General features: G+C 40.2%; 3 protein-coding genes across 3 annotated transcripts; 2 read left to right on the top strand and 1 right to left on the bottom strand.

Moving 5' to 3' along the window:
- The first annotated feature begins 215 nt into the window (after positions 1 to 215).
- Positions 216 to 4,440, top strand: LOC104951510 (methyltransferase-like protein 24). The gene is made up of 4 exons (XM_010778171.1): positions 216 to 332; positions 1,883 to 2,019; positions 2,194 to 2,461; positions 3,361 to 4,440. Exons 1-4 carry the CDS (start codon positions 216 to 218, stop codon positions 3,664 to 3,666), a joined length of 828 nt encoding a protein of 275 aa, XP_010776473.1. The 3' UTR covers positions 3,667 to 4,440.
- Positions 4,441 to 5,018: 578 nt separating this feature from the next.
- LOC104951451 (wiskott-Aldrich syndrome protein family member 2-like) lies at positions 5,019 to 8,237 on the top strand. The gene is made up of 4 exons (XM_010778109.1): positions 5,019 to 5,117; positions 6,926 to 7,089; positions 7,706 to 7,840; positions 8,060 to 8,237. The coding sequence occupies exons 2-4, from the start codon at positions 6,957 to 6,959 to the stop codon at positions 8,215 to 8,217; spliced, it is 426 nt and encodes a 141-aa protein (XP_010776411.1). The 5' UTR covers positions 5,019 to 5,117; positions 6,926 to 6,956; the 3' UTR covers positions 8,218 to 8,237.
- Positions 8,238 to 10,609: 2,372 nt separating this feature from the next.
- LOC104951509 (bifunctional glutamate/proline--tRNA ligase-like) lies at positions 10,610 to 18,352 on the bottom strand. The gene is made up of 6 exons (XM_010778170.1): positions 18,154 to 18,352; positions 16,647 to 16,731; positions 15,713 to 15,812; positions 15,473 to 15,629; positions 14,543 to 14,679; positions 10,610 to 10,780 (listed from the first exon to the last, which is right to left on the bottom strand). The coding sequence occupies exons 1-6, from the start codon at positions 18,194 to 18,196 to the stop codon at positions 10,610 to 10,612; spliced, it is 693 nt and encodes a 230-aa protein (XP_010776472.1). The 5' UTR covers positions 18,197 to 18,352.
- Between the last annotated feature and the right edge of the window lie 9,359 nt (positions 18,353 to 27,711).

The following is a 27,711-nucleotide window of genomic DNA, read 5'->3' as shown; positions in this document are numbered from 1 at the left end:
CTGGATATTCAAGTGTACTTGAATGGCCTCTGTTTTTTTTAGTCAAGATTATGCTAAAATATACTTTCTCCAACTATACTTAAGTTCCCTATGAAAAGCCAACCTTCAATTTTGAAAATTCCCAGTTTATTCCCATAATTTCCCGTTTATTCCTGTGGAAAGTTTCCATCTTTGAAAATTCCCGGAATTTTGCAACCCTAATATTGATACCATGTATGTGCAAATTTTCCCAGACTGGACCCAGAAAGCTGGATCTGCAGGCGTGGGCATCAGACGAGCCGTCCTTCACTGCAGAGCTCAATCGCATCATCACATTCATCACCAGGCCACAGGTAGACTGCACAGAACATCACCTCAAATACTGCAGCGCTGTCAATGTGTGAAATGTCCAAATGCACTTTAAAGGTTCCTACAATACCTAACACAAATTGAAATAATGATCATTTTTATTCACTGTACATGGCATATTTGTCCTGTTTTTTTAACATTTCATGATACTTTACTGACTGCAGAATAATAAGCAAGCAAGCACAACTTTATTTATTAAGAAGATTGAGGTGCACAGTGTGCTGCATAGTTTGTGAGATACTTTACCACAGAAGTTGCAGCCAGAATAAAACATATTGTAAAAAATAAAACCTTAGAGATAAATCATTTTAAAAGCCACATAAATAATACAAGTGAGTAAACCTTTAAAACCTTAAAGAAGATAATCATTTAAACCAACAGTTGACCAATAAAAAAATACAAAATTAAAACTAATAAAATAAGTATAATGAGACAGAACAGCAGCTTTTCAATCTGAGATTAAATACAATGTAAAGCTTTAAGCAAATTTGGTAACCCTTATTACAAATACAGTTTACTACAGTGCCCTCCAATGGTTTTGGATTCTGACCCTTTAAATAAGTCTGTTTGTGACTCCTCGTCACAGGGTGTAATATGACAGTGAGATGTCAGCACTTTAACCAAAATGTCCTTTTTAAGATTGAGTAATTTGCATATGCTTGAAAAAGTTAAACTTTCCAGAATTTCATAAGTAGAACAAATATATTATTGAAACATCAGAGAGAATAGATGTTGCAATCTTTGTGATCATTTTGTTTAACTCTCAGATTTATCTTGTGACCAATTTGTCGGGGCAGGGTCACGACCCTCAGGGTGGGAACCACTGGTCAAATATGTTGGGCCCTCCCTGAAGGTCTCCAGCTACAGTCCTGCTCACGGGGGATCTACTGTACAGAGACTGTTGCCAGGAGTAACATCCTGCCAAGCCCTAAGCGTAATCAATAAAAACTTCACTTTTTCAACTCCTTCACTTCACTTCTACGACTGCAGACTTCCAACATGGAGGTTAACACAGCAGTAATATAATCAGTCAGGCGCTGTCAGTATCCTGGCAGCAGAAATCTGCAAAATGTGAAGCCAGAGAAGACTTTCGGTTCCACACTGCAAACTCCCATACAAGACTTAAGACCTACGTAGATAAAACTAAGTGCTGAGGAGCTGCAGGGAAACGTTTCAAATCCAAAGTATATTGTGCTGATTTAGTTCTGTAAATATTAAATTACTGCAAGTTAAATCAGAATCAGGTGTTCTTAAAAACAAATACAACAAATGATGTGATCAACATAAGGATTATCATCAACATGAATCTCAAATTTCAGGTTGAAATGTACCAGAAAACGATTTGCTTTACGTACTTGACATCTCTCTCTGTCTGAAATGTTCTCACACATTTCACAAGAACCCGCTTTCACACAACTTCTTCTTTAACTTCCTCTCTCTTTAGTTGTTGGCTAATTCTGGGGAAGAACTGTTTTGAAAACCTTGTCCAGTCCTTCTCATGTGACCCTCTACTCTTTTGTCCCGTCATCTCCAGCTAAGCTGCCCTATAGTGTTGTCTCCAGGTGAGACTAAAGCCTCGCAGCCCCCTGCAGACCCCCCCCGCTGGCTGCTGTGTGCTGAGGACTGGCTCCTTCCAGCTGCAGATACCCCGTGTGTTGCGTACTCCTTTAGGTGAGCCCATATGTCTCTACACTATACCCATGTCTCAGTGCATGTGCTGGGATGCTTATGCATTCATATCGCTGGCAGAGTGAGAATAAACAATGCATATTTAATCATGCATGCAATCATCTTCAAACCCCCCCTCTGCTCACTGTCTCTCTTTATTTGTCTTTGTCTCTTCAGTATGGATGGAGGAGATGCAGACTTTCTAAAGACAGTGTCAGGGCTGGGATGTGAAGTACACAGTTTTGATCCCAGCAACTCCAATGCATCTGGTGGTCACCTTGGCAACAGTTTGGTCGGTAACCATGATGACAGAGGGGTGGTCCACCGGCACAAGATGTGGCTGGAGTGGCGGGCTCCAAAGAGGCGCAAGCACAAGACGAGAGGCAACCGAGGAAGTGTTTCTCAAACACTGGCAGACATCATGGCTGCACTGGGACATCACACAGTAATACACACACACACACACACACACACACACACACACACACACACACACACACACACACACACACAGACACATGGATAAGTGGAAAAACAGTGCCGAGAACATACGTACCTTCATAATAATTTCACCCCAACATACCCAGAAAGCTCTCTTACTTCTACGTTCCCATAGCAACAGGGCTCTGCGCCATCCCTGGCTGCCATGGCAACAATTAAAGTGAGTGAATCACACGCTGGTTACTTCCTGCAGCCACAAGAGGGAACTATATACCTACAGTCTGGTTATTTGTGGATTGACATCATAAAAAAGCTCAATCAATCGATAAATTACAGTTTATTTATATAGCCCAATATTACAAATGTTATACTTGTCTCAGTGGGTTTATCATTTTTGAAGAGTACAACACCCTTTGTCCTTAGATCCTCACATCAGACAAAGAAATACTCACAAAGAAACCCCACAGTTAATGGGAAAAAACGGAAGAAACTTTGGGGAGGGCAGAGGAGGGATCCCTCTCCCAGGACTGACAAACATGCAATAGGTGTCATGTGTGTAGATTAATAAGATAATACATTCACAACATAGACAGTCCATAGAAAAGATAATGTGTCGTTATATAAGACAAATTTGTCATGACTTCTATATATTAAAATGTAATTATGTTTGAATTTAGCTTTAAAGTATGTGTTTTTACTGATTTGTGATTACAAAGCAACAGGAATGCTTTGGAAAGCAGATTTTACAATTCTTGTGTATTCCAACACACACTCACCCATTGCAATATCAATAAAAACAGATTCCCGGTATTTCACGTATTCACGTTTGGATTGTGAAAACCTGATTGTGCCGTCCTGCAGGATGATAATCACTCAATATTCTCTTCTCTGTATTCTCTATAGGTTCACTTCCTGTATGCTGACCTGCTGAGTGCTGAGTGGAGAGTTTTCCAGAATTGGATTGAGTCAGAAACTCTGCAGAGTGTCCATCACATTGTTGCCACAGTGCACCTGCAATGGGCCGGGTTTGAGGTGGGCGGGACAAATGAGGAAGTGCTCCGCTATTGGTTCAGTGTCCTACAGGGTCTCCAAGCCTCTGGACTCCAGCTGGTCCACAGCTCAGCAGGAGAGGGAGGCAGTGTGCTCAAACAGACAGTTGAACATGTTCACAGCTCATACACACTGAGCTGGGCCAACACAAGGCGATGACACTGAATGAATGAACACAGGTGCACACGCACACGACCGGACATTGTGGATGGCCCTCAAACAGGAAGGAGAAGGTCAATCCAAAAACTGTCGGTGTTGATGCCCTTATCTTACAAGAAACTTTTTCTATAACAGTTCTTAACATGATGTGATCTCCCTCTAGTGGCGATGGAAACATCTGGCTTTGTGTGACTCCACCCGCAGTTGAAATACTGTTCTGTCTGTAGATAATGGAAACTCATTTGATCAAATATTGAGGTAGCTACACATTGTCATTTATTTATTTTCAGAAGTGCGATGTTTTCAATATAATGTTATGTCATACAGTGCACCACTTAATATGCAATACGCAATCATTTTGATACTTGACTTGACTTTGAATGTATATTCAGCCGATAATGTAGATTCAGCTTTATTTAATGTATTTCTGTACATCTTTGTATGAGTTAAATGCTTTTTATGTGCAATAATTGTTTACATTGAAGATTGTATTGAGACAAGGTGTCTGATGAGTGTCTGTAAAATATACAAAGAAGAAAAGAAAGTTGTATAAATGTGCATTGATACAATAATAAAATATGAAATAAAGCCAGCAGTCAATCAAAATATAGAATATGCAAGTATACCAATATAATTATGATCTATGTGACATGTAAGCTGATTTTAGGCGCAGGTGTGTGTTTATTTCCATTGAATTGTAAGAGTATTAATTTAGTTACTAAGTTTGCATTTTCCTTTAAACACTTACGATGTAATAAAATAAATACGAAGTGACTGAAATAATTGCCTAATTCCAAAACAAATACGTCCAACATTTAGGCACCATGCCACAAGACAAGGCTATAATTACTTATTGCAGCATTTAAACAAATTGTGTCAATATCATTTACAACACGTTCCCATACTTGGATAAATGTTTTAACCTTTTACTGGAGGCTTGATGGCCTCACATCCCATAAACCGTGTGTACTTCCAGTTTAAGCTGTGGTGAAGGATGCACTTAACACCAAACAAGAAAGACTCACCGCTCACGGGACATTATTATTTGTCCTCATAAGTGGTTTTCTCCACAGTGAGCTCTTATGCATAACGGCCAATGCCAGTCATTCCTCGGACGCGTTCCAGCTCGCTGAAGCGCACGTAGGAATTTGTCTCTTCCCCACCCTTGGTTACGCAAATTACGGACAGATGTTGGCCACTAATCAGGGTGGAGTTGCGCTTTTTGCGTTGACATTTCCACATCCTGTTCTCAGCGAAAACAAATGACAGGCGCAGTAGCCAATCAGCTTTGAGCATCTCAGTCCCTCGTCCAATCAGAAGTTCTGAATCCCGGGACTTGAGGAATCTGTTTAGCTCGCCCATGTACTGTACCGCTTAACATTTCTTGTGGAAATCTTGAGACCGGATAACAACCATTGTATAGAGAGAGTCTACAGTTGCCAATTTTGACGGTAAGTAAAGTATATTAAGTCGGTATTCTTCCCGTAAAGTGAGGGGGTTTGAACATACCTTTGTGTGGCTGTTTCTTCGAGATAAGGAGCGCCTACAAGTTACTTCCTGCTCTGACAAGGCCGAGATCCCAAATTTTAGCCCATTTTAGCTAATGTTGTGGGCGTAAAGTGAACCGTTTATGCCTGAATGATTCTCTAGTAGCGGCTTTTCACAATAATGTGCATTGTTTTCTTACAAGGTATTACATATATTTAAACATTTATAATTTCGGTTTGTGAATTTCTCAGAGAATGACTGTACGTTACTGACACATTGACCGCACAGCGCGGAGCTTTATGTGTGGTACAGCTGTAACCAGTTCCACTTTATCATTAATAACTAGATTAACCTGAACTTAAACTAAAGCATTCTCGGGTTGAAAACACGCATGACAAAAGGGCTGTCAACCCAAAGCAAAGTACAGATTTGAATACACCTTGTATTGCCATTTGCAGAGGTGGGAAGTAACTACATTAACTCAAGGTCTCTACTTAAGTCCAATTTTGTGGTACCATTTTATGCTACTTACTATACTGTACTCCTAGATAAATAATGTCATTTTACTCCACTATGTTTATTTAACAGCTTTAGCACATTTTTAACAAAATAAATGTTTACAATTCAAGCTAGTGGACTAGGTTACTAAGTCACAAAAGAGTCAAATCATTTTTTATATTTTACAAAAAGTCAACAAGTACTTAAAATGCTTTTGGATTCTGACCAAATGCTACTGGTTGCAACAATACTGTCAAGAAATGTCACATATATAATTATATACTCACATAAAGGCCATTTTCCTGCACAATGATTACTTTGACTTTTTTTTTATCATTTAAATAGATGTTGCTGATAATAATTGTCTACTTTTACTTAATTAAGATTTTGAAAGCAGGACCTTTACTTATTTTGAGAATAAGGTAATGATGTCGTGCTTTTACTCAAGTAAAGCATCTAAATACTTCTTCTACCACTGGCCATTTGTATCATGACCTCACTATTCTCTGTAGCCCCAGCATTAACATTAAACACTTGTAATTAGGGGAATAGGAAGCATAGCAGGGTATACTTACAGTAAGCTCAATTCTGTCTGAAGTCTGCATATTTTTGAGCACCTATGGGAGTTGTCATTTTCTGAACAGATACCATGTAGCACTGTAGAGTTACTGCTTTGTGTGGGGAGTTTACTTTGTCACACACTGACTGTGATTTGTACGATATAATTATGAATATCGACACTGCTGTAAGCCTAATGGTGTAGAAATCATACTGATATTACCATCGGCAACAATTGTATTTCTTTGTATGTTGACTTTTCTGGGTGGCGACACAAAAACTGGGTGTCAGCTTGATGTTTTCCGGGAGTAAGAGCGTGGCTTTTAGTTTTGCTTCTGCTTTAACTCTGTCTGGCTTGGGGTTTATTTATACATACGTGTCTCGGTCACGAGTGACTCATTTTGGGATAGAAATAACAATTCTTATCACTATGAAGCCATCTATTTATTATCAAAAATCATGTTTTATTGAACCAACAAAAATTAAAAAAAGCAGCTAATCGTTACATTTGAGATGCTGGGAACTGTCATGTTTGACACTTAATGGAAGGTGAATTGCTTGAAAATATGAATCCGATAAGCTCTAAAATATTTGAGATAAAGAGTTGGTATCGAAACTGCCTGTTATAGATGATGATATGTATTCGTGCTGTCTTTAAGTCACTTTTGTGTTGTATGTCTTTCCTTCAAATGACCCACCTCCTCTTACCCACCAGGGTTGGGCCCCACTTCCCACAACACCCCACCATGCCTCTGGTAACGAGGAATATCGAGCCGCGGCATGTGTGTCGCCAGACCATCCCTGTCAACATCCGCAGTGAGCTGGAATGTGTCACCAACATCAGCTTGGCCAACATCATCCGCCAGCTGGGCAGCCTCAGTGAGTGTCTGCTGTGTGGGGTCGGGTGTCATTATGTCATTAAAATATGATAATTTCCACATGTTGCAAATGTGTATGACATGTGTTTATTTGCACGTGTTTTATTTGAATGTAGTTCTGAATATGCATTGATTGTGCTTGCGTAAAACCAATACTTCAAATGAACAATTATTCATATATCAATTACTCACTACTTGTTAGCTTGAATTATGGGGAATATTTATTTTCTTCTTGCAGGCCTCCACGGTTAGAAAAATCTTGAATGACTTAAAGTAAATAGGGAGTGTTTGTAAATACTGCAAATCATATGTTTACACACTCTCACTGCTTTTGAAGTATTATCCAAAACTAATGCAGTCATATTTACTCTGCATCCCAAACACATGCATTTTGGTTTAAACCTTATTATTCGAAACTCTTCTTCATCGTCCGCCTCAGGCTTACGCAGCCGTGCTACTAGTTTGTGCGTAGAATGTTTCTGCAGAAGCATATGAGATAAAAAAAGTGTTACTAATTCAAGGTTACATCGGCTAAGTATTTGATATACAAGGGATATTTTTCAAGGTGAAGGATTCCTTTTAATGAATGAAAATAATGAAGCTCTTTCTGTGTGTAGGTAAATATGCAGAGGATGTGTTCGGGGAGCTGTTTGTCCAGGCTGGAGCATTCGCAATCAGAGTCAATACACTGGGAGATCGAGTGGACCAACTGCAGGTTAAAGTCACCCAGCTGGACCCCAAAGAAGAGGAGGGTAAGGTCTCCCTCATGTTAATGCTACTTGTGTTACTGTTACTACTTCCTGTATATTACTGTCAGAGAAGTTCTTTGTTTTGAATATGGTTTAATTAACCTTTTCAGTTTATTTTTAAAACCACTTTTACACGTCTCACGACTTTCCTATAAAATACAATCTTGCCCTTGAGCAAAATGAATATAATTAACTCTATTTCCTCGTCTGTTTCTCTCTCAGTGTCTCTGCAGGCCATCACTACCCGTAAGGCCTTCCGCAGCAGTCTGACCCAGGACCAGCAGCTGTTCACCAGGCCGTCCCTGCCGATGCCGGTCCAGGATACCTACGAGACCTGTAATCCACCGCCACCTCTCAACTACCTCAGCCAATACCGGTGAGGCTCAGCAGACGCACAGACTCCCTTCCATGGCTCATATTCACTCACTGAAGCATGCATGGACCATGAAGAACACGTGCATGCACATGTGCACACATTGAAACACATTTGCATGTTACATGTTGGTCATGACTATACACTATGTATTCTCGCCTCTCTAATGCATATTCATCAAGGAGCGGGAGGATCAGAACGGTTTTTTTTATGCTTGAGATTTTAATTCTCTTGGCTATAATTTATAAGTGTGTTAAAATGTTAAAGGGGATTTGTTTTTACCCAGGCCTTATGTAAAGGAACATATAATAAGTGCTATGCCAGTTTGTGTAACATGCAACAATCTAACATAATGAAATAAACCTAAACTCAGATAAAGTTGATAGCAAAAGGACTATATATGTTACATTACATATAAATATCCCTGCTTGTAAGTATATTAAGTATACAGAATTAAAGTAGCACTAATGAAGTTCTGTTGGGAGAACATACGAGAAAAAACATGACATTTTTTACATTGAGACGTTTTATTAGCTTTGCACCTCTCTCATGTGTATTTACTTTCTGTTACAAATAACCATATGTCGGAACCCAGCTGATTAATATTCTTCATATCTTGAATGTTAATTGTGCATGAGGAAGTACGATTACCGTAATTTTCGGACTATAAACCGCGCCTTTTTTCCCATTTTTCGACGCTGCGGCTTATATAACGGTGCGGCTAATCTATGGATTTTTACAGCTAACGGCCACCACTTTTAACTCTATGGGCTCTATGGCCGGTCCGCGGACCCCCACCTTTAAGCGGCGGGTTCCAGCAGGAAAAGCTGGAGGCCGGAAAAGAGTGAAACAGGTAGCGCGCAAAAGTAAAAGTGGAACCGAGAGTGGTATGCCGCTGCTGCGGCTTAATATTCAGGTGCGCCTTATAGTCCGAAAATTACGGTACCTAAACTAAAGGATTTGGTAAAAAAACAATACTAGTTTATGTGTCATATTGAACTGCAACACTCTCCGGTCTGTCGTCGTAGCCAGGCTACAGCAGATACATAGCCTATATATAATATGATCCGATGAACGGCGTGGTCACGCAAAGAAAGAGAAACCGGTGTCACTTTCATAAGAAGGAAAAGTGATCGCTACAGCTATCCTGTGTAGCGTTTGCACGGCACCCACCCACGACCTGGGCTCTTCACAACTCACATCAGCAGAGCGATTTACGAGGTCGCATCTCGACCTCGGCGTCCTGTGGGGAAAGAAACGAAGGTGGAGAGAGGAGCATACTAGTCATATAGAAAGCAGAACAGAGCGAGCAAAGGAGAAGCCGCAACATACTCACCGTAGAGTGGAGAGAGACCAGCCTTAATTATACATCACATTCGTCATCCTATCGTGCAATATATGACTTTAGTTGTGTCCAATTCTAATATTAGATACTTAAGTGCTTTTTAACCAAGTTGTATTGTAAGTTACTCTTTCATTTGCCCACTAAGTACTTGGTTCTCGCCCATGATGAATATTAACTATTGCATTAGATCCACTTATGTAATGCTGCTGATTATTAAAGAAGACAGAAGGTTGATCACCAAAGTTGGCCTATGGTAAGATCAGCATATTGTGCCAAGGGTTTCTAACTGATCATTGGCCTGCGGCTGTAAAATCTCAAAGCTCTACCACACCAAAACATATTAGTCAAGGCTTAGAAAGTCTCGCAAAGATTTTTATTTAATTGGTTAAATTCGTTGATGTCACATTGTCAGGTTGTCCATTTCAAACATAGAAGAAACGCTCGAAATAGTTTCCACTGAGTGCATCATCTACTTCTTTGGACAGAAAACTATTACTCATGCTCAAACAGACTGTTCAGAACACAGGCCATTAAGTGCTTTTCAAAGGTCTCATTTACATTTTCCCTTATTTCCCTGCACTCAACTTCTACGAAGTTTCGCTGGGGTTGTGACTTTCAGTGACTGGTAATGTTAATACAAACTGGTTATAAGACATTTTCCATTTTGCATATATTACCAAATATCTGTAAACGATGAGATTTTATGGATCAGAAAGCTGTAGGCAATCGTCCTTAAATACCTGTCCAGAGCCAACTGCACCTAACAATTTTCATTCAATAACTCGCTACGCAATTATTATCTCACTTAAATTGTATGGTCAAATAATTATATCTGAAACAATATACCAGCCAGTTGTAGAGCCCCATGGTAAGATCTTCAGAAGCCACAACATAAAGGAAAAACAAATACATTTGAAAAACATTAAACATAGGCTTACATATGGCATTAATCCAACAGACAACAGCTTTGCCCTTTAAAACCTAACGCCTGATTTTCAAGTGGGAAGCTCTGGCTCGCACCTGCAGTACTTGGAGCAGGATAGCTAAACCTCCTCTACGTATGTTTTGCTGACGGGAATTGGGTGCACTCGGAGGCAATGCGGGTGCAGCGAAGCTGTTTGGCCTGATGCAGAGCGGAGTGCTGGGGTGTCGGTCTAACCATGTCCTGGGATGTAGGAAGGCCTCGCAGATCCATCGTCGCAGCATGGTACGCAAGTACCAGTGTCTTGATAGTGATTGCANTGCATTTATAAAGAATGCACAAATGTGTTTAATCGTTAATGTCAGATATGCAATAAAGTTGAATCTAATCTTGAGCAGGAACAAATGTATTTACTTAGTACATATCTGACATTAACGATTAAACACATTTGTGCATTCTTTATAAATGCAAACCGAGTCAAGCCGACTCCGAGCTGTCCGACTTCAGGCGAGCTTTTTGAGACCTCCCCCGGCTGCAATTGGCTATTCTCGTCTACTTCCGAGGCAAGCCGCAGCTCGTCTCAAACAAGCCTAGTAGGGCCTGGAGTTTTGGAGGAGTAGCTCAACAATGCAGAGAGGATGGAGGAGACTCCCACACACAGCTGTTGCTCAGGGAAAACTTGCTACGTGTAAGGTGAATCTATAGCAGCAGCTTTGAAGCAGAAGGGGGATCAGCTGACCTGCTGAGTTCCTGCTGGATCCGGTTCCAGACTTCATGCCTTGAACTACTGAAAATGGCAATGGAAGAAAGCAACCTACTGTAACCATCATGCTTTTAGCAGAAGTGTAGATTTATTTCAACAGTTTTCTTGCTGCGAAGCATCAATTACATATCATTTTGTCATTATAGCTCAAGAGATTATATTTAGTCACTTTAGCTTGTGTAAGTACTTGCTGCACCGCACATTTGTACAGTGTGAGGAGAATAGGTTCCGTATATGACTCTTATAATGAAGTGTGAGATGAGATGAAGAGGTTCGATCTAACCTTGCAATAATGAAAATAGATATCAAAAACTAATGTTTTATGAGTAATCATTATGGGACTGCAGAGTTAAAATATATGAATGTCTGTACTCAAGCAATCCATCCAATATCTGTAGAAATATTTCAGGATTCACCAAAGTAGTGGTTTTTCTGTTTTGCAGTCCACATATTTGGACAGTAGGATTCAGCATAGAACTGTATCCCTGTAGGGCTGCAGGAAGAGGGGGCTGTACTGTATGTTGTTGTGATGGGGGGGGCAGATACAGTTTGACTTCCCCTCTCAGTCATAGCTGATATCCATCATGAGCCAGCGTCTGACTCTGACATTCTCCTCTAGAGAGCCGGGGGTGGAATGCTGCATGCCAGCCTCCCTTTTTGCCAGAGCATATGCCCTGTACCCAGGGTCCCCCAGTAGGGCCCCAAGCAGGGCCGGTGTCATGCAGCCGTGACATTCCATCCCTCAGCCAACAGCCGCAGGATCCCTTTGTAGATAACATGTCTGAAAGCTTTTCTCTGATTTAGATTTTTTTTTTATACATGGGTATTTATATTAGGGTTGCTAATAAATGTGTGTATTATACAATAATCATTCAAATGAACCCTAACAGTTTTTGAGTCACATTGTACAAATATCACAGACCCTTTTACCTGGCCGAGTTTGTATCCTAGTCTAAAATCAGGTTCTTTGAATGTATTTGTCTCTGATTGATGCTCAGTCCTCTTTTCAGGAGAATATTGATGGCAAACACATTCAGTGTCACTGAAATACAGAGAACTAAGTTTTTCATTCCTGGGTGGTGCCCTCTCTTATTCAAGGCGGTTATGTATAGCTTACAACAACCTCTACCAACAGGTGGGCAGTCTACAGGTCTGAGGGGCAACAAGGAACACAAAGCACTCATTGCTGCTCATTAGGATTACTGCACTAACCACACTAAAAGAGATAAATGCATTAACATCTCAATCAGCTCCTGTCTTCTTCCACTGTTCTCAAAGGACACTGTTTGGCATGATTCTTATGCAGGAATGAATTAAACATTCTAAAAGTGTGGGACATGGATGGGTTAGCATTAACATTTTGAAAAGTGATGGGTTAGCATTAACATTTTGAAAAGTGATGGTTAACATTTTGAAAAGTGATGGGTTAGCATTAACATTTTGAAAAGTGATGGGTTAGCATTAACATTTAAAAAAGTGATGGGTTAGCAAATTTACATTTTGGCACAAAAGCCAACCAGTATTAAGAATATAAAGAGTTTCATGACTTCCAGTCTGTGTTTTGGAACACAATTGTGCACACCAAACCATCCTGCAATCCTATTTTTCTTTTAATGAAAATATCTTTATAATTGTTTCTCAACAGCTTTGCTGAGTCCAGCCCACAGGCCCTCTGTCTCTGAGTTGCTCGCTCCCCCCCCACCCCCACCCCTCACAGCCACCTGTGAGCTCCTCTCTATAAACAAATGGATGTACTAGCAGCATAGACTGTATATATAAATGGACGTAGTGTCTGTGACGTCACCCATAGGATTCTGCAGAGTTGCCGAGAAGCCCTTAGTAGGCGGAGTCGGCCACTGACGGCTCGACAGTGACGTCAGAGTTCAACTCCCGCCTAATCCAGCCTGCTCCAAATAAGGGCAAAGAGGCGGAGCCGAGGCGGGACCTGCTGCCTCCGAGCTGAAAGTAAACAGAGCTAGCTCAGGCTAAGAAGCTAAGCAAACATGAAATACATGCATACCAAGTTACTGCTAACAGTGTAGTTCCCCTATATAAACGTTACATTCATAATCAAATGAGACAATCTGCAAGAGAATTAGCTATATTTTGTTATTCTTAATGCTTGTCATTCACACGTTAAGAAAATAAGTACCGATACATAGCAGAACAATTGTGGCGATGTTCAGCTTAATAAGCCTTGTTCAACATAATTTATTTAGCTTATACTACAGCAGGCGAACAAAGTCTGCGTTTCACTGCATTCCTTGATCTCCAGTTATAACGACGGACTCCATCCCCGCCCCCCAGTGGGCTAGCTCTGGGACGCGGCTGGAGCTAGCCCCCTGCGGCTCCGTTAGCTCCGGCGGCCACCACTGGGATAATTGGGTCCCCTATTAACATTTGCTCCCGTTTAGCCTTATGGGCATCATAGCCTATAAAGTCTTACCCAAGGCTGAATCATAAACTAAAATGTATATGTATGTATAAAGGGTTACGTCCTTAGCTGGCTAATAAGTAACAAGCTAAGCTACCAAGCACACAAACACCTGCGAACGGGATTAACATGTATAATATTATCATTTTAGACTTCTTGGAAGTTCTGTTAGTACANCCTTTTAAACTCTATTCTTGTTATTTTTAACAACTTTTTTGTTACTGTCATATAGTATTTTATACCTGTTTTTCATTTAGTCTCTAATGTCTCATTAATAAATTATAATGATCATATCAAGATGTGCCTTAACCTCACTGAGCTGAGGTTATTTGAGCCTCTCAGGAGAGAGCTCTCTTCCACCTGGTTGTAGAAAAGCTCTTTAAATTCGTTAGCATAGCTAGCTAACCAGATGCTAATAACAGATCACCACTGTGCTTACAACTAAAGACACAGCGACGCAAACACTGCGGCATGTGTACGGCTCCTTATGGGTACTGCAATATTTGAAGAGCTGGAGCGGCGTTCCGTTGCTCTCCGTCAGCACTCTAGTCTACACTCCTTTCAGACGAGACATAACCACGTGAAGACACGTCACGTGTTGTGTTCAAGGAACCTGTCCTTGGCCAGGAAAAAACAGGCACTCGCTTGTTTAATTATTTTGCGATCTAGATTTCTTCTTCTTTTTTGAAGTGAGAAGTTGTCCGTCAGTCGGACGGACTAACGGACGGACTGACGAACCCCCCCCCCAAAACGAAAACTCTTCGGTTCTCCACGAATTACACAAGTCACCCAAAGCAGCGTTAAAAAAGCGGGAGGCGCCGAAAAGCGACTAATTTGCATCACTGATTATATCTGAAATGACACTTACGTTGGATTTGGTCATTGGAGCTTTCTTGCTGGCATATTTGTTACCCACAGCCGTGAAGGGAACCTGAGAGCTCAGGAAGAAGAACCAGCGGTTGACGTGGGAACAGGTTTTGCCCTGACTCGGCCATTCCGCATGACCTGCAGAGAAACAACCACAACCTTTAGGGCTGCATTCCAACACATGTTCCACACCAACACAGACAGGGATAATAGAGTGGTGCAGGAATGAGTCCTTAAACACTGTAAATGTCCCTGCTGCGGGACTAATAAAGGAATTCTGATTCTGATTCTAATAAAAACCGGGGAATGAGTCAGCACTTTACAACTTCTGGTTCAAGTCAAAGATTTTGGTTAGATGCCTAAAATAAGGTCTGGCGTAAACACAAGCTTAAGAGATTTGGCCATTTTGTACAACGACATAAAATACGCCAGTAATTCTTCTAATTCTCCTTAATGTCCGAAGTTGCTAACTTTTGCTCTTTAATTTTATGTCTTGCATTCTCTTTTTTGCTTTTTGCCATTCTCCTGCTCTAATTATTGTCCTGAACTTGTGTTATAATAAATGGTGGTTGCAAAAAACTATGTAAATGAGACTTCTAACTGCATCACGGCAAACATTAACCGCATTTAGCTTAGAGGTTGTTCATTTATAGCCCAAAGTAAGCTTTTTACATCTGCCAATTTTACTTTTGCATTTACGGTCCGAAAATGATAAAAGCAGAGGCAATAGGTGGGGATTATCCTGCTGAACACAATGCGGAAGTATCATAAACCTGTGATGGCGTCGAGGCGGATTTTCTGCTATCATCCAATGGAAAATGTGTTTTTTGTCAAGGGAGCTCTTGCAATGTTAACCTCCGGCAGGGCCTATAAAAAAAGACTTCATCTCTACACCACTCTCTGGCACTGGTACATCCTGCAGGGTACTGACCTTTGAGGGAAGCCCACACAGACAGGTCAGCCAGAGTGACAGATTGTCCGACAAGGAAGGTGCGCAGAGAAAGAGCCTTATCCAATTCCCCCAGCGCCGCACTCACACCAGACTGACCACACAGACGCCGAGCGCTGAACTCCAGCCAGTGGTCCACCTGCACACACCAGACAGTATTTCGAATGAGGAAACCACTCTTAATAACACAACAGAAAATCTCTAACACACACAAGCACACACCTCGGTCTGCTCCATCATGTTGGATCCGTAGAGGCCAAGAGCTGGAGCCACTCGGGCCAGGTACCGACTGATAGAGTTGGTGTCATTGAACTGGATCGCACTGAGGAAAGGAAGGAGAACAGAGTAGAAATTAATTAGAACATTCTAATCTTATAGCATACATACCTTCTACATATGATATTTAAAAAAGGAACACTTCAACCATTAAATTATCATTTTCATATCAGCAGCTCACAATGTGTTAGCTTTAACTCTTTAATTTCTAAGCTTATTTTTGGGCCAGTTTAGCCTTTATTACCATGTGTAAAGAGTCCACAGGCCGGATTTGAACCAGTTTTTTGTATGTTTTTATTTGTATTCATATGTGATTGCCTCAGTATTTTATATGCAAGTCCGCTATTTTTACTCTTGCCTTTTATCTCTTTTGTTAAAACTATAAATATCTCTGCTGCGGGACGGATAAAGAATTTCTGATCTGATTTCGCTCCAGCAGGGACTGAGCCCTAGGACATGGGCAACAGTTTACCAAGTAATGTATGCGGCAGTTGCTTTAATTCTTAATTCTCACTGTTGACGAACAATCCAAAAACCTTCTTGATCAAATTATGTGAAAAAGGATTGGTTAGCAAAAGCAAGAATATATCAAAACATCAAAATAAAAACTCCCACACAACTTGTGCAGTATAATCTCCATTACTTAGCATTTCAATCACCCTAGCATAAACAAAAAATAGCACGCCTGCGCAAACTGTTGATGCAGAAGGATTTTAAATAAGTAGGGTTTATCAAAATAAATTCACATGTTTGGAAAACAGTAATCATTAAGACTTGTAGTAGAGTTCACAAACTCAAGAGTAACACAGGGTGAGATATAAAAATATTGAAAGTATTACTTTAAGCACATTCAACAGTTTGAAACAATGGTGCTACCTACTCAGATACTTGAAGCCGGGTGTCTTTGCCTTCCTCCACTGATATCTGCACACTGGCCTTCACATGCTCTGCTGCCAGAAGCGCTCCTGCAGGAGAGAGGAAACAATTTAGTGTTTTGATTGTTGTGACTGGGCCTAAAAGAATAAACCAACTGCATCTAGAAAGATTATGTTAAAAGGCACCTGGATGTTTTGTATTCTTTAAATAGGTTTGGCCCCTCTATCTAAAAGGGGACTTGAGTGCAACATAACAACCTGTATGACTGCAGGCAATCTTCATAGAACATTTGTGAACCAGTTTAACTGGTCCTCTACACTGCAGTGTTTTATGTGGCCTGCACCTTTCGTAGAAGTACTGCTTTCCTAAAACTGTGGTGTTCAACATGTCAGGAGTACTTGCATAAACATTCTTGTAATGCCATGGACTTAATATCAACACAGGTAACGGGTTTTCTACAGAAGAAAACAATTGACCAAGGCTACCCAGTATTACACTTTTAAGGTCAAGTGCTGGTGTTAAAACGAAAATAAACCAGGTTGCAAAAAATGTATAAAATAAATAACATTTCCAATACAACCCTCCACGTTTCAGCTGCTTGCATCAGTCTGCTGTACTCTGTATACACGCAAGAGGCGCTATTACCCGCTGTCAAAGCTAGTGGGTTAGCTCATTGTAGTACAAAGCAATGGCATACTAAACTCAGGAAAGCCTTGTTCTGAATGTCTTTAACACAGAATACTTTCCAATATCAATAAAATATGTCAAATTTCAACGCTAGATACTTTTTATAGAAATGTAACTAAGTATGTATTTACCTAAACCGACAAGCTCAGCTAACCTTTTAGCTAGTGTCATCGGCTCATAATAAAATGTGTGTTATTTGGCCATGTGCATTTCCAAGCTCGTGATGACTTTTTGCATGGGTATATGCATGCCATAGTGAACGTTCAAAGGTGGAATATTAACATTTTAAAAAGGTAGCTGCTGTCATTAAAAAGGACATGTTAACGAACTGTCCACATGCTGTGTTTCAGTGCCACGACTGCAAGCTTGCTAACGTTAGCTTGTTAGCTAACTACACACCCAGTTTGAACTTATAAGGACATACTGCCATACCAGGTTTATTTCCTATAGGTCATGTTACAGACGTAGCCTTTATTGCAAAAATAAACAACTTGGCTGGTTCCAAACTCATTCCATTGTTGAGTTGCAAATATTAGCCATGTTATTCTGCTGGTTTACAACTTCTAACAATAATATTAACTTTCAATATTTTATTTGAATGTGTCTTCATATCTTCCGAATCAAGCAAATCCTAGCAACTGGTCAATTGTCTTACTTTATAAGAGATAGTTATATCTATATTATTATTACATACGATGAAAAAAACATTGAGGGAGAGTTTATAAATATAGTTTGTCTCGTTTGTTGGGGTGCTAGCTAGTCAGCTGTCACTACATTCATGCACAGGACTCAAAGAGCAAGTATTTATTCAGGCTGCAACTCACCTAGAGGCGGATTGCTCGTGTTGATGGTGAGGTTTAACGCCATGATGTGAAATCCTTCTTCCACAAAGGTGGTAAAGCCTTTTCACAAGAAACCTAACAGCAGACAGCCAAGACTAGTGGTGGCAGTTTGACACTGAAGCTTCGAACAGAGCTTCAACCCTGGACTTCCTATTCCATAGAAGCAGTAGGCTTGTTTGAGACGCGTTGCGGCTCGCGTCGAAAGTAGAAGAGAATAGCCGATCGCAGCCGGGGGAGGTCTCAAAAAGCTCGCCTGAAGTCGGACAGCTCCGAGTCGACTTCTTCTTCTTCTTCCTTCTTCCTTCTTCCTTCTTCTTCTTCCTTCTTCTTCTTCTTCCTTCTCCTCTCGGTTTTTTGGAGGATTGCAAACAACTTTATGGTGCATACCGCCACCTCCGGAGTCGGCTTGACTCGGTTCGTATTTATAAAGAATGCACACATGTGTTTTTAATCGTTAATGTCAGATATGTACTAAGTAAATACATTTGTTCCTGCTCAAGATTAGATTCAACTTTATTGTTATTGCACATATTACAGGTACTGAGACAACGAAATGCAGTTTACCTTCCAACCAGGAGTGCAACAAGCAGTAAAGTGAAAAGTAATGTACACAATCTACTACAGAATAAAATATAGAATGAATTGAATGATGAATAAACAGTGAGGGGTATGAATATACACAGCAGCCTGTGAGCAGTATGAACAGTGTGTATGAATATGCTAAGATATATAAAGTATGAAAACGGTAAGCAGTGCAAGTATAGTATAACATATATAGATATTAATTTCATGATGATAAACATTGTGGAACAATGATGAAAAATGTAATGGAAGTGGCGACGTAAAACTGACACCAAACAACAACAAACGTTTGCCGAGCCAATTGGAGAGTTTCATCAGCAGCACGGGGTAAAACCCACCAATGAGCGCTCAGCTCGATATACCAGCGAGTCGTTTCCCATCAAGCATTTCGCAAAGCAAATGAGCTCACTGGAGAGATAGGTCTCCTATGTTAAATAATCACTCTTCTTCTCTGCATGGTGGGTGGAGGAACTGTTTGAAAGCCGCGTTCAAAAGCTTGATTTACATCGCAGTTAAAAAGGCGCTCTTGATTTCTTTATCCGCCCTCCTCAGGCCTCCTCTCTGAGCTCTAATTGCCTGCTCCTAAACATACACCTTTTGTTGTGCGCTGATAAAACTACCACTCGGGTACAAATTGCTTGTCAGGAGCAGTAACACAGACGCACTCGAAACCATCCTATTAATCGCCTCATTCTTTAATGGACGTCTCCCTCTAACAAACACTTGGACATACATTAGATAATGAATTGTGTTTTATTTCAATAATGGAAGGGAGGATAAGGATGTGGGGAGTGTCATTTCATTAACTCTGTGCTAAACAGTGCACTAAATAATTTGCCAAATGAGTTTCATTATGTGCAGCTAATTGTGTCTTTCTCATAAACACAGGGACAATGGGGAAGGCGACAAAGGCGCAGCAGTACATGAAGCAGCATCTTCTTAACTGCTTGCAAATTCAGCTCATTATGATGTCATGCATGCCACACTTTTTTCCTCTTCAAGCATGCAGGCTATATTCTTCAAAATGGCATGGTATTGTGCTGCAATGTCAGAAGTGAGTGGGCTGAGAGTTAATCATTTAGAGATTGTGTGGAGATTGCTCTGAGACTAATTTCTTCCTTTGCAGTTTGTGATTAATGCCCGGTCTGCGAGGTCATTGGAGATAAGGCCCCGGCCGCTCCGTTAGCTCCCAGTGAAGATAATGCAGAGCCGCATTTATCAAGGGCACGAGGCAAGGGGAGTACTGGGGGGACTCTCCATGCATATGGCCATAACGAGATATTATCACTCATCATGCAGCACAATCAATTACTTCATCCCTGCAGGACTCCTCATGGTTCAATGGAGAAGACAGAGGCCATCAGATGGAAAGCATTCAAACATAGTTATGCTGGATACCTTCTTTTCATTTATTGTTTTGTAAAGAAAAACACAAATAACAATCACCAAAACATTTGCTAGGGCAGTGCCTTGTTTTGATAAAAATAGAGCCATGGCGGATATTCTAACTGTGTGTAAAATCCCTTTTATTTGTGTTTAGGAACAAAAACAACTAGTTAATGTCCGTGGTTAAAATAAAACAATGTTGTTGACTACTGAAAGAAAAGTGATGGCTGCCATCCACCTGTTTTAAAGTCAACTCATCTATCCTGTTCTGCCAGACATTCTGAAACAACGTTGTTGAAGTTCAGGATAGATGGTGTTGGTGGTTAAGAAATAACATTACTGTTTGTTGCCTAGTCACTGACATCTATTGGTTAAATGAGGTGAATTAAATTACCAGGGGCTCTCATTACACAAATACCGTAGTATTGCAGGGCCCCTCATTGAGGCGAGGACAGAGCAATCAGTCCCTGTGCTTGGTTCTTTCAGCGTGAGAGATTGCATGCGTGTGTACCCTCCCAAACACAAAAACCCTTTAAGGTTATTCAGTAACGCTGAGCTCTGCTGCAAGCCCTCCAGTGGTAAAAAGAAAACAGTGAACTCTGCAAATCACTGCATGTAGCATGTAAAGGTATTAAGACTGTCTCAATGATCATGTCATGACAGAAGAAAGTGTTTTTATAAATATATAGGGATTTCAAACCATATATTTTGACTGGTTTAGATATAGGAATTTAGTTGAAATGCTCTTTGCCTTAACCGACCCTACAGTCTGCGTGTATAAAAGGCATTACTTCTTCCTTTGTTCCATGGACATCAATGGGCCACACTATTGAACACGCTGTTGGCTCAAAAATGTCACTGAAGCACCAGATGTGTTCCCAGATGTGTTCCCTTGTGTTGTGTTTGAAAGCTGTTTCTGTTCCTTGTGTTCACGGGTCAATTTTGACCCATGATTCCAAAACACTAAAAAACAATGACTATCATCCAATATTGTTTTTACTGTATCATAAGTAAAATATTATGCATACATAACCATACAATCCTGTTGTATTTTTGATAATAAAGATTCATCTTTGTCTAAAGTCAAAGATGAATCTTGATTGGACCAAATTTGACAAAAAGTTACCCACAACATTTCAATGCGCTACTCTTCCCAGACCCGAACACCAAATCATACACTTTTCTATAGAGACCTTCCGAATTGGCATATATAAATAATACATGATATGTTATTATATAATTTCACGGCAGACCCGAACACAACACCGACAGCTTTAGAAAACATTACTGAGCCTCTTTAACAAAAAAAGAGTTTCTTGTGACTGCAAAAACAATAGGATTATTTTAGAACTTAAAGATTCACATCTTCAGTAATGGCTTATGTGTTTGTGGTTGAGCACCAAAGACAGAACAAATAAAGCCAGGAAGATAAGAGATAATATAAGATAGTACTTTATTGATCCCAATTTGGGAAATTTGTGGGATGAACTTAGATATTGTTGGTTTTGTTTTTTTAATTAGGATTTTATTTCCAAAAATGCCAATGCTATCACCTTATCATTTACAATAAAACCCCTGGACTTTTAATAATATGTTGTATTTTTGGAAATTAATTAAACAATAAATACACACTGGGAAAGTAGAATTGTCTCTCGACTTAGTGTATTCTTCGAAGTATCTTCATGATTTCAAACATATTTCTCATAACATAATTAGTTTTGATTACTGCTGTAGAACTGCCATAGGAACATGTAATGCAAGTTTCTCTGATTGAATCAAACTGGTGTCTGATATTTGTTAGTCACTGGCAGGGATTAGTCACACCATGTGAAGCAATTTTAATTACTTTACCCAAACACAGGGCGATATGACACCCGCATCCTTCATGAATGGCATCGCAGGACTGAGATTATTTCAAACCCAGAGCACATCAAATTAATGACAATTATAAAGGATCTTGTGGTCAGCCCTGACACATCACGGCGGTGTCTCAAGGCACTGCCAGTGTGTTTGCTTATGTGTACATGGTCAGAATGCATAGTGAAGTATCCCTTAATTAGACCCAGCACGCTCTTGCCGCTCTCACACAGCGTACTGTTTCACTCCACGCCCAATTATTTTAATCCTCTGATTGCTCGGAGAACACCCGTCCCTAAAGTCCACAGAGAGAGAAACTGCTGGGGAGATGAGTGTGTCTGGAAATGTGGACACATCAGCCACCACCGGGGCCTCATCACGGGGCCCTCTGCCCCCAGGGCTTTACAGCTCTGGCCTGCTGTGAGCTCCACTGGGGTTACTCCGCCTAAAAAAGATGTCAAGGGATTTTCCATGCTCCTGTCAGCCATTCTACCTGCCCACAAGTCTCCTCAGTGGATTAGAAGAAGGGAGGATTTATTTACCCTTTTGATATCCCTCTCAAAATGTGACAGAACTAAAAATACAACTTTATGTTGTTTATATTACATCCAGGGTTGGAAGGGTTACTTTAAATGTATTCCGTAACAATGACTGTAAAGTCATCAGCAATGCAGATTCACAATATAAAAGAAATGTCACTTGATTACTTTCCGTTTCTTTTGGATTTCCTATAATAAATCTTATTTTATTATAAAACGCATTATAACATTGTAATCCTGCTAGTAATCCCCATCCTAAAAATGTTACCAATAATCTGATATATTATATATACATATTTTTCATGTAACTGTTAAGGAATACAGTTACCTTTTTTCATATCCCCCAAGACTGATTATATCATACATTCACCAGGACGTGACTCTATAAAAAATACACTGGGTAACTCCCTCTTGGTCAATTATGATGAGTGTGCTGTATAAGGTATCAGCAGAGTCACTGTGGGGGCGAAGGGTCAGGAATCTGATCCCGCTCACTTCTTCACTGTCACTCAAACTCTGCTGAACCTTACATGTTATTGTTTCTGCTGTGGACATCCACACAATATAAATAATATATGCTGTCACATTACAGAGGATACTGTGTCATTTTTTTGTGTGAGTAATATGATGAATTCATAATATATGTAATATGAAGCTTTTTTCCTCACATTATGTGAGTGGGGGGTACTCACCTCAAATTCCCATAGAGCTTCATGCTATTGATGTAATAAATTGTACCCTGAGGTTAGAAGTTTATCTGCGGCAATAGTGATATTTTTATGTGCCAGTGCCCCCAGCCTCATTTATCCAGACCTACTGGATAAATAAAATAAACTCAAGTGGAAAGATGATGCATTAAGATATATTTTATATACGTTATATGAAAATGCACAGAAAATGCAGGCTAAAGCTAACGTGAGGAGTTCACCAACGGTCCAGTCTGTGACAGAGTGACTCCGGCGCTCACAGTGACAATGAAAGAACACACCCGTAGGTTACGTAGCTGCTGAAGTTAGACCGTCATCCCGGAGCAACGGAGTTTAGCGAGCGCACAGCCTATTTTGGAGTCAAAATTCACCCAAAGGTAACAAGTTTGAATCCCTGATATAACATGTGTAGCTAATTGTGGGGTTCAATTTAATTTTAAACATATTTTAGCTTAACACAAAGTAAACGTAATAACACGGACCCACTTTAAAGCTGCTAAAACTTAGGCTTATCAATATGTTTATGCTGCCAGTGAATTAAATGACTGCATATAATGTGAAATATGATGCTTAGAGTGAGCCCACAGACAATAATTACCCGTCAGCTGATCAGTTATAGGAAGCGTTAGCATCTTTTAGCCTTTTATTCTTCTGCAGAAATTGTTTGCTGGATTCTGTCTCCATACAATACATAATAGGTGAATTTAATTTAGTTAATGGCGCTCCAATCGTTTAAACCTGACATTTAAAATACCTAGCAGACTCTTTACAGTGTCCCTATTGATTGGGATCCAAAGACCCCAGTGTGAACTCCAGTGATTTTAGAGATGGGTGATTCCTGATTAGAGTTGCAAAGGGGTGGAAAGTTTCCGGGAGATTTCCGGAAAGTTTCCGGAAAGTTTCCATGGGAAGTTTAGCTGGGGAATTTTGGAAATATTGCAAAATGAAACAAAAAAACATGACATTTCAACAGATTATTTAAAAAAAAAAGAAATGTATTTAAGTAGAGCAGAACAACTTTTGATTATTTTATTGAACAATTATTTGTTTCATTGAAGAGCGAAAATAGGAATGTTGAGTTAAATATTACTCATCCCCCCGAACTCCACTCATTAAAAAATGAACAAAAATGCACCCCCCATCCAAAAATCCCCACAAAGTCCCATTCAAAATGTTAAATGAAAAGAGCCCTTCTCCCTCCAAAAAGTCCCATTAAACATGAACATCTTCCTTCAAGCGATCCTATGCATTTTTGCTAAACCCTTTCAGTCAATGGGCTCTTCCTGGGCCTCATCAACATCCAATTCTGAGTCTTCCTCTTCAGTGTCACTGTCCAGCCTTGACTTTTTTTAGGAAAAACTTTACAGTAATAAGACGAGAATTTAGTAATTAATAAAGTTACAATATAGAAACACTTTGTTTACAAGGTAACGACATACTGGCGTACTAAAGCAGGTAACAACAAATATCAACTAACTGTTGTTTATACACGAATTCTAGTCCTAACAAGTTTATCCTCTTGTTTAACCCCCCCCCCCCCCATTATGGACTCAATTCGTACTTGTAAAAAACACATGTCAGGGAGGTCGACTTTTCACATAACTGGTGACATTTTGTAAACCTGTATAAAAAAGTGGAATAACTTTAGAAATTGTTTATATTCTCGAAGAGTGACCGTTGCCAAGTTTCTATAACCGAAGATAGACTTCGGGTATCACTTAGGAAACGACGGTCTCTGGTTCTATCAGTAAAGAACTTAACTCTGACTGGTCTTCATCCACTTTCAACCCTTCTTGGTTCTGGCGGGGGTATCAAACGACCACCAAGTACTTCCATTAATTGACCTAAGAACCAAAAAATACATGTGGTCCTATGTAAAACTCCTACACCCAGATAACTCTCTAAACTTTTATCAGTCCGCCTATTTATCGTACCATTGTAAACTTTTCCTTTTTATGTAGAGCCATCTTATAAGTAAAAAATACTGTCAACCTAGAGGATCGTCACTAAACATTAACGCCCTGGTAAATCGATTTAGGCAACAAACTAAAGCCACACTTACAGAACTCCCTTTCTCGACGGCGTTTTAGCCGCGCACCCACCCAGTGACTGTGTGGGGGTCACCCACACAGTGAAAAGGTCTATCTTTGAAAGGTCGCCTTTAATTCCCCCCTTATTTGCGCACTTAAATAGTCTTATTTGACTCTTAAAAGATTTAACTTCCAACCGAGTAATCCTTGAATTTGTATCAACCCTTTCATATAAAATCGTATTTAGTACTGATTTTTGTTTGTCTACGGTAAGTTAATGGAACTGAATAGGTACGGTATCGTGTGACGAATGACGTACCGATAACTCTTGGTGGTGTTTCAAAGCGTTGTCCGAGTGTTTACACTTCTCACTTTTTGACCAACCCGTAAAACCCGTTTTGATTCCGAGAAAACTCGACTGGTGTCTCNTGAACCTTTTTTTTCGTCATCTCGAAAGAGTGATTTTTCTTTTGTTACCTTTTGTACAATAAATGACCCGGGAGCCAAAGGTAAAGTATAATTAATATACTTTATTGTACAAAAGGTAACAAAAGAAAAATCACTCTTTCGAGATGACGAAAAAAAAGGTTCAAACAAGGAACAACAGAAAATCGCTCACAACGTGAGGAACTAAACTTATAATAAGTCTCAGGAGCAAAAAATAGGCTTGAATCAAAACGAGCAAACGCTGAAGAGCAGAGTTCTGACATGAAGACAAAACAAACAGAGGGAAACAGGGGAATATAAACCGGAGATAACTGGGAACAGGTGAAAACAATCAGGGGTGGGACTGGCGCTGATGAGCGCGGGAGAACACATTAGGAAAGGGAGTCAAGGAACCTGAAATGAGACGTGACAAATGAGTGACAAAACAAAACAGGAAGTGAAAGACAATACAAAAATAACAACATAAAACATGACTGACTAACACTTTTGGCGGTGCACAACACTCAGTCTTTTTTTTTTTTTTTTTTAAACCCAACCGGAACTTGCTTTGGTGCAAAGCAGAATAAGTAAAGGAAAAAGGCAGCTGTGCTGATGTTTTCCTGACTGTTTGTGTCTCTGATCAACAGTCGGATGAGAAGAAGCAAGATGTCGGCAAGTTTGTGGATCTACCAGGAGCTGAGATGGGCAAGGTGGTGGTTCGATTCCCTCCTGAGGCCAGCGGGTGAGGCTTTATATCCACTTGAAGAGGAGTCCAGCTTATGCATGCTCTTTAAGTAGCTTACCTAAACTAAATGTTTCCTTCTCTCTGTGAATAGATACCTTCACATCGGCCACGCCAAGGCTGCTCTGCTCAACCAGCACTACCAGGTCACATTTAAAGGCAAGCTCATCATGCGCTTCGACGACACCAACCCTGAGAAGGAAAAAGAAGACTTTGAGAAGGTAAAACACTCAAAAAAAACATGTCAATTAGTTAATCTTTCCATACTACCTGTTAAACTGCCAAAGAAAGATTTTTCAGTTCTTATTTCCTCACGTCTTTGTTGCTCCTCAGGTGATCCTGGAAGACGTTTCCATGCTCCAGATCCATCCAGACCAGTTCACCTACACCAGCGACCATTTTGAGACCATAATGCGTTTTGCTGATCAGCTGCTCACTGAGGGAAGGGCCTACATCGACAACACGCCTCCTGAGCAGATGAAGCTTGAGAGGGAGCAGCGCGCCGAATCCAAAAACAGAAATAACAGTACGTCTCAGGATGCCATGGTCAACGGTCACAGTGAATTGTGAAACTCAAGTGTACATTTGGGAACTTTCTGAAGCTATAGTTGAACTCTTTTCTCCTCTGCAGCGGTGGAGCAGAACATGAAGATGTGGGCTGAGATGAAAGCCGGGACAGAGAGCGGTCAGACCTGCTGCATGAGGGCCAAGATGGACATGAACTCCAACAACGGCTGCATGAGAGACCCCACCCTGTACCGCTGCAAGAACACTCCTCACCCTCGCACCGGAAGCACCCACAAGTAACTGACTTAAAGATAGAATATGTGACATTTTATGGAGCTATTTCAGGGTCATAAGTTTTGATCATTCAAAAAAAATACAATTTATTTGAAAGTCCAAGTTTTGATCCTGAACTTTGAAAAATACAATGTTGTATTCAAAACAAAAAAAAGTATTTGAAATAATTGTTCAGGTTGAATATTATTTTGATTCAGTTCAGCAATTTTTTTTAATAAAATATTTCTTTTCATATTTCACAATTATTTTTTCAGTTTCAAATCTGTTTTTTCAGGTTTCAATCTTTTTTTCGCCTTCAGATCGTTTTTCACTTTCAGATCTTATTTTCGCTTTCAGATCTTTTTTTTCCGCTTTCAGACTTTTGACCCTGATATTGCTTCGGGGGGCGGGGCTTAGCAAAGAGTAGTTTGGCACCCTGAGTGACAGCCCTCCCTCTGTCATGATGCCTTCATGGATGTTAGGTAGCGCAA

This window comes from Notothenia coriiceps, unplaced genomic scaffold (genome assembly GCF_000735185.1).
Source record: "Notothenia coriiceps isolate Sejong01 unplaced genomic scaffold, NC01 NC01_scaffold00018999, whole genome shotgun sequence".
NCBI lineage: Eukaryota > Metazoa > Chordata > Actinopteri > Perciformes > Nototheniidae > Notothenia > Notothenia coriiceps.
Note: the sequence above shows the minus strand (reverse complement) of the source record. Positions and strands in the feature narration are given on the sequence as shown.

What these genes read in the sequence shown, in the direction of transcription:
- LOC104951510 (XM_010778171.1), top strand. Translation starts at nt 216, where the DNA reads ATGTGCAAATTTTCCCAGACTGGACCCAGAAAGCTGGATCTGCAGGCG. An exon ending in TGTGTTGCGTACTCCTTTAG is followed by an intron (nt 2,020 to 2,193) that starts GTGAGCCCATAT and finishes TTGTCTCTTCAG; the next exon opens with TATGGATGGAGGAGATGCAG. An exon ending in CTGCACTGGGACATCACACA is followed by an intron (nt 2,462 to 3,360) that starts GTAATACACACA and finishes TATTCTCTATAG; the next exon opens with GTTCACTTCCTGTATGCTGA.
- LOC104951451 (XM_010778109.1), top strand. Translation starts at nt 6,957, where the DNA reads ATGCCTCTGGTAACGAGGAATATCGAGCCGCGGCATGTGTGTCGCCAG. An exon ending in CCGCCAGCTGGGCAGCCTCA is followed by an intron (nt 7,090 to 7,705) that starts GTGAGTGTCTGC and finishes TTCTGTGTGTAG; the next exon opens with GTAAATATGCAGAGGATGTG. An exon ending in GGACCCCAAAGAAGAGGAGG is followed by an intron (nt 7,841 to 8,059) that starts GTAAGGTCTCCC and finishes TTTCTCTCTCAG; the next exon opens with TGTCTCTGCAGGCCATCACT.
- LOC104951509 (XM_010778170.1), bottom strand. Translation starts at nt 18,196, where the DNA reads ATGGCGTTAAACCTCACCATCAACACGAGCAATCCGCCTCTAG. An exon ending in CACGAGCAATCCGCCTCTAG is followed by an intron (nt 16,732 to 18,153) that starts GTGAGTTGCAGC and finishes TCTCTCCTGCAG; the next exon opens with GAGCGCTTCTGGCAGCAGAG. An exon ending in CTCCAATGACCAAATCCAAC is followed by an intron (nt 10,781 to 14,542) that starts GTAAGTGTCATT and finishes ATCACTATCAAG; the next exon opens with ACACTGGTACTTGCGTACCA.